We start from the raw sequence: 7,158 nt of genomic DNA, 5'->3' as shown, positions 1-7,158 counted from the left end.
AAGAGCAACACATTTGTCTTCCCTGCAAATTGCACTTACATTACTGAATCTATAGCCCTCCATTCCCTTACTCTTTCACAAATTATATCTGACATCCTGCCCCGTTTTCCGGTGATTGTGTCTATGTCTTTTATAACTAACTTTCTGTTGCTACCAGTATAATGGAGATGAACGCTGCCCAACGTGGCAACTATCGAGACATTGATATCAGGCTATTTAACATCCAGGTTAATCAGTATAATCAGCAGACCTCACTGTGAACCCTTCATATCAGGACTGCTGGCATAAGGCGAATGCAAAGAATGGGAGAAAAATGACAAAGGTCCTTTATGTGATTTGTAAATTACCATCATAGTATTCGTTTTGTTAAATGATCTGATCGGCTCTGCATTATGATCTTGTTTGGAGACCATATCACATTACAAATTGACGAAGGTTACCTTTACAGGAACATGATTGGCTGTGAGGGCCTCAGGGGGTGAGAGCCTGAGAGGTGGTTGTTCCAATGGCGTGGATCGGGCCAGGGTCAGGTCAAGACCCAAAGCCAGAACCAAAACGGACACCTTACCATCTCGGGACTCAAACGTCGACCAAAGCCTTTTCATCCACCACTCCTCAAGTCCAGCCTCCAGTTGTACTGCCCTTCCTCCTTCTGCTCGCTGCCTTTACTGACTTTTGTACAGCCGGTCCACCCCAACTAGCCTGGCCCCCTATCCTCTCTGGACAGCCTTTTATCATCTTTTGGGGCATCCCTGACTCTGCCTGCTCTGGGCGGCCAGATCCCAGATCTTTTGGAATGGAACGGGAGGGTCGTGTCGCAGTCTTTTATGAGGACACACTGGGAAACTACCCATATTTTCTAGACAAAGACACACCGGTCAATAGGGGGCTACCGCAGCATATGCGTCTAGACAACCACCTCCAGAAGACACAACAGGACACAGAGGCAGCTTTACCTGCCCCAAGGTACCTAGGGTTGGGGGTGCTGCGCTGGGCAGAGTGGGCACCCCAGTGGTCCAGGAACAGAGAGAAGCAGGCAATATATCTGGAGGCATCGAGGAACCTGCTGAAGGCTTTCTTTCCTAACTGGACCCCAGAGGAGGTGGAGAAGTGGTCTCAGGTAAGGACCGTTCAGAGAAACAGGAGATAAAAAGGATGTGTGGTAGAAAAAAAAAAAACAGGTCTGGGGGGAAGGAACATTAGGAGAAAAACAAGTCTGCAGGAAATGAAAAGAAGGGAGCTGGGCAAAAACATGAAAAGGAAATAAGGATGAAGGAAAGGATGAGGAAGCATTGGTGGAGAAAAAACTTTCAAAGTCACAGGCAGGTGGTGTAATGTGCAAGACGCTCATGAAAAAAACACTTTCAAAGGTGTTTCTTCTTGTCACAAATTACTCGGTGGAAAATGCAAATATCTACTAGGACTTGGCTATTAATAGGGTACAATTTGCTGTTGGTTGCTACACTAAAATATGGGAGGAGGGAGCAGCGTGACAGGATAAAAATGGGGCCTTCACAGCACTTAGTGGGGAAAAGAAAGAGCAATAGTTATATTAAACACTATACAGTGTAATTACATGATATGACGGATTACAATAACAAACTGGTCCTTTCTGTGGTTTTAGCAGAAACATGTTGGAAAGGCTAAAAAAAAGTTAAATGAATTTGGAAAAGTTTTTACCTGCTTATGTGACTGTAATCTGCATTAAATTGAATTTTAAAGTTGTGACATTACACAGACAAAGGTTTTAATTTGTGATGGGGAGCATAGAGAATGTAAATTACTAAATACAGTATGTGCCGAGCCAATTCTAAAGATTGACATCGGGGGGGGGGGGGCATAGTTTTTAATTTTGTATTGGCTTAGGAAAGAAGATTAAAATCTGATCCTTTCTTTGCTCAACATTGCTGTGTAATGTCCACCTGAGCCCGCTAGTCAAGCTGTTGCTAATACAAGTCAATTCTGTGAGAAATGTGACAAGAGGCCGTAATTAAAGATGTGCAGTCAGATATGCTTCACTCTAACCAGTGAATTAAACAGTTTAGAAACACACTAATACACTGATTGTCCACGTTCACATGAGTACAGTACATATAAAGTCACTTCAAGCAGTTTGTTAGCTTAACTTAGAAAGCAAACTAACCTGGCTCTCACTAAATAACATGCCATATCTGCTTTGTTTACAAAAGCAGCATTTGCTTTACGGTTGCTCCTGTAAAGGAGTCGGACTATGTCCTGGAGTCTAGTTGCCAGGCAACTAGCAGAGATTAAAGGCAGTGACTCCTGGACAAGAGGTCTTTCACAAAACCGCATTGTGATGGCTTTACACCACACTTGATTTAAACAGAAAATATATATAATGTTTTAGTTAATGAACTTCAGCGATGCTGTGAGCTTCATTAGATTTAGAGACATGAGAATGGTACCAACCTTCTCATCTAACTCTCAGCAAGAAAGCAAAGAGGATTTCTCCTAAAATGTCAAAATATTTGTATAAAAAACTGGCAAATGAAGGTACAATGAAAAAATAATACTATAAATCCCATCCTGCCACAAAGCAGTCATGCACCGACATATTAAAACCAAAGGTACTAAAATTGATCATTTCTATCACTTCACAAACTCAGTGCTGTGTTATGTTGTTTTCATATAGAATATTCACAAAAACCCTGAATAAAGTTTTCAAAACACAGGAAAAAACTGTTTAGATCAGAAAACATAAAATGGGGAGAATGAAAAGTGATCTATTGATCTGGTCACAGGTGGACTTCGAGGCAGCAGCCCAATCAATAATGACGGAGACTCTACGGGAGGTGAAAAGGTTACGGCCCAAAGCATTATGGGGTGTCTCACCTTATCCAAGCTGCTACAATGGCGACCCAGCCCAAACAACGCTAGCCAATTACACCGGCCGGTGCCCTGCTGCAGAGATGGCTCTCAACGACGAGCTTCTGTGGCTGTGGAAACGATGCTCTGCTCTCTACCCACTCCTCTCCCTGGAGAAGCTGCAGGTGGATAAAGCGACTTTATTGCTCATTTTGTGTATCTTGATATATTTGTTTGGAGTTATAAGCCTTCTGACGCTTTTGTCAACAGTTTCTGCCCTTTGTCCTCCTCTTACTTTATCATTATTGTTACAAATTAAATACATCTAAACCTAATATAATAATGAAGTGAGTAATTTATTTAATCTATAAACTTGGTTGGAAGATCAAGTCAAAACAGGTTGTGAAAACTACTGTCTAAAGCCAAGCTTGTCCCCTTAGCAGCTAATGTCATCTACTACATGATAGCAAGAAGATCATTTCCAGGAAAACACCCAAAACTGAACATCTGGTTTATCAGTGAGATTTTCCAAAAAGTTACAAAACCTAACAAAACTCAGAGGTGCTTTTAAAAACAAATTTAAGCAGATAAAAGCGAAGTTTACTCTTGTTTAAGCACTGGACTCTGTAACTGTGTCGGTATGTCCAATTTCCCTAGGGTGGGACCTCTGGAGCCAGGCTTTATTTATCTGGTCAGATAAGAGAAGCATTACGAGTATCATCTCTGACTGGGACAGCATTTGATCTTCCTGTGTTCCCACTGGTCAAAAGCGTCTACACCTCGACTAATACTTTCCTCTCACAGGTAAGATATGATGACATCTGACATGTCCAGTATTTGATCCAGTTGCACTCGATAAAACAGAACAAGAGGTGAAGAGAGACATAAACAGATTTGAGTAGAATTATAGCACTGACTGTTTCTTGGGTTTTTCTTGCTAATAATAAACATTTTCATTTAAAAGGTGTTGATTTCATACGATATGAGGATAATGGTGTAAATGCTAGAAAGTAAAATAAAAAAAAAGGTGCTGTGCTGTGACTCTTGTACAGTGTTTGGTATATTCTCTATTTGCAGGCAGACCTGGTCAGCACCATAGGAGAAAGTGCTGCCATGGGAACAGCTGGAGTTGTCATCTGGGAGAGAAGAGAGACTAAGACAGAGGTACACATTTGCATAAAGTGCATACACCCACAAATATGTACACACATGTACTAACCCATTCAGTTTTACCATTGAAGTGTTCATCTCACTCGTTAAATCTACAATAAATGCCTCGTGTTGTCTGTTTTCATCATTACAAATGTACCATAACATGTTTTATTTTGTTTTTATGTAACGCACTTGGTGCTAATGTAACAAACATAATGTACAGATTGAAGCTAGACTGATAAATCAACCAAAATCAGCTTACTGCAGTTAAATATCAGTATCTGTATATGTACATGCCACCCAATACATATTGCATTGCATAAATGCCAAACTAGGTTTGAGGTCATTTAGAGACAGTGTCATTAGAGTCAATATAATTACTGGACTTTTAAAAACTCTCAAATCAGCCTTAAAATCAATTATCAGTGTTTACACCAAACTGTCTGCCTGTGCATTTCCCAGAGAGAGTGTCAGGACCTGGCAGACTTTGTCCGCCAGGTCCTGGGACCCTACTCCATCAATGTAACCATGGCAACTCGACTCTGCTCGGCCTCTCTGTGCCAGGGAAAGGGACGCTGTGTCCGTCAAAACCCGGGAAGCTCTGCCTACCTCCACCTCCCACTCCCACCTCCATCCAAAGCGGCAGAGAAGGTGACAGAAAAGGTGAGAGAATGTAAATTTAAGCAGATATTAAAATGTGCTTGTGCTGGATTTATAAAGGCCTAATTATAAACTGCGTTCTGGTTTCTAATGATCAGATCTTGTTTAACCTGATTTAAAGAGGCTCTGTTTCAACTGTACAGTCATTGTGGAAGCTATAGTTTCTAGTACTTTCAATATGTAATCTACTTTCATTGATATTACTTGAACAAAACTAATTTATAGGAATATGTGTGTAATGAAGAACTGCATATGGTACATTGTGTTTTAGGTCCTGCATTATTTGAGGAACAAAATAAGTAACCACATTCAGACGATGCTCATAAAAACATTTAGAAACACATATGAGCCTGGTGAGATGTAAGACGCAAGAACAAGTTGTTGAAGAGATGAAAATTCATATTTGACCCCCCCCCCCACACACACACTTTTACTGCTGCTGTTTATTCACAATGCACACAATGAAAGATATGTGTGAAAAGACAGAAGTTCTCAACTTGAGTTCTTTATGTGCACAAAGCTGGAAAGAGAACAACTCATTTCGAGTCACGACTGATTAAGACAAATAAGCGTGACTTTATAAAAAAAAGGAAAACAAAAAACAGCAGGGTGTCCAGTTGCCTAAGAATCTACTGTTTAAACTAAAAAAAGCAAAGAAAACAGTAGCTGAGACGCAACAGAGGAGGATCTCATGCAGTTTGATCCTTCACCAGTGAACAAAGGAACACTTTGTTTCTCTGGGAACACTCATCACTTTTTACAACCCTGAGGATTAGTCTTTGGAAATATCCTGTTACAAAAAGTACAACACAACACTAAATATTAACAATGCACTGTGAAAATCCTTAGATTTCCTTTTGCATTTTTGCTGTATTACTTAATCCTCAGTTTTCATAGTCTAAAAATTCTTTGTCAGGCAGAGGCTTCAAAAGCCACAGATGAGCCAGACACTGAAGCTAAGCCAGCAGAGCCAGACCCAGCTGAGATATGGAAGAAAGATTTCCAGTGCCAGTGGTACAAGACTGCAGACGTGGACATCTCAGAACAGCAGTCCCCTAAAGACGGAGCGTCTGTTCGGGGAACAGGACCAGTAAACGCTGGAGCTGTAGCAGAGACTACAACTGCTTCCACAATAGCTTCTACAACAAAAGGTGCCTCTGTGACTGAGTTAAAAAGAAGCAATTTACCAAGTACTGAAAGTCCAACGCCTTCACTGGCAGTACCTATAGACAGCGGTACAAATCCACTGAGGGCCCCTGACCTGACTGCTCTGCTATTGCTGGTGGCTGGGAAACTCTGCCTGGAACCTTAAAATGCAAAATAAACCAACCTCCACCAAGTCTGGACTTGGCCTTTCTGAAGTGACCTTGAGCAAGACACTGCATCCCTGCTATTTACAGGTGTGCTGCTTTACAGTTGAACATAACCTGAATAGAGTAGGCTAGCACAGAATACAGGAAGCTGGAAGTCCTAACTTATCACTGGATGTGCCAAGACACAGTGGTACAAACACTTTGTACATAAACTTTTTTTACCTGCTACAGTAGAATGAGACTGACCTAAACACCTCAACAGTCATTCAAACACACATACACCTGTGAAACCTGCATTAAGGCACATTTCTGCATATTTTATTTCTCCATTTACTTGTCAGTGCTCGTTATATGGAAATTATTCATTTTAAGGCCAAATGTACTCAGACCTTTCTCTTTCCATTACATAGCGGAGATGGATTAAAAGGCCAAGCAAAAAGAAATCATGTCAACAGATGTACTGAGTAGTTACAATAACTGCTCACTGAAATAAGTACTGTTCAGTACTGTGAGCACCACAAAAATTAAAAAAAAAAAAAATGGGGCGGAAATCTCAGAAATACTGAAAATTATAAAGCTGCACAAATAGAAGCAACATTGTCTGAACTGCTAGACAGAGTACAAAAAGAACTTATGTTCTTTTATAATTAGGTGAACTGAACCTTTAATCTACCTGCAATAAATACTTCCAGTTTATACCTTTGAGAATCACACATCAAAATGCAATTTCAAACAAATTAACTATAAAATGATCATTTATTTAATACTGCATATTGTTAAAACATTTCAGACTTTACAATGTGCTGAAATGCAGCACACATTTCCTGAGCACTTTGGCATCCTCTGCCTGAATTCTGGTGAAACTGCACAACAACAAAGGCCTTTTTGACAAATCACCGCAGGAAAAGTACAAATGTGCTATTAAGCAGCTTCCCTTTCAGACTTCTCCATCCTTAAATACAATACAAGCCTCAGGAATGTTATTAGTACCACTTAGATTTCACATTATGACATCAAGATTCTACTGCTAAATGGCCACTTTAAATATATTTGTGGTTATATACCTTATAAATATAAATCTGTTAATTCAAAGGATACTCAGCTGAAGAAATTCACAATAATTTAGTCCATTATAGGCAACAAAGCATATGTGTATATATTTTTTATAAATCAGTGTTTGTATTTGCTTCTTTCCCATCCCCGGCTT

At 40.2% G+C, this 7,158-nt stretch overlaps 1 protein-coding gene across 1 annotated transcript; it reads left to right on the top strand.

The window, feature by feature from the left end:
* Nucleotides 1–505: 505 nt before the first annotated feature.
* Nucleotides 506–5,950, top strand: LOC113146012 (hyaluronidase-2). The gene is made up of 6 exons (XM_026333203.1): nucleotides 506–1,120; nucleotides 2,763–3,011; nucleotides 3,484–3,630; nucleotides 3,904–3,990; nucleotides 4,441–4,641; nucleotides 5,561–5,950. The coding sequence occupies exons 1-6, from the start codon at nucleotides 506–508 to the stop codon at nucleotides 5,948–5,950; spliced, it is 1,689 nt and encodes a 562-aa protein (XP_026188988.1).
* The last annotated feature ends 1,208 nt before the right edge of the window (nucleotides 5,951–7,158 follow it).

Source organism: Mastacembelus armatus, chromosome 7 (assembly GCF_900324485.2).
Source record: "Mastacembelus armatus chromosome 7, fMasArm1.2, whole genome shotgun sequence".
Classification (NCBI taxonomy): Eukaryota; Metazoa; Chordata; class Actinopteri; order Synbranchiformes; family Mastacembelidae; genus Mastacembelus; species Mastacembelus armatus.
Note: the sequence above shows the minus strand (reverse complement) of the source record. Positions and strands in the feature narration are given on the sequence as shown.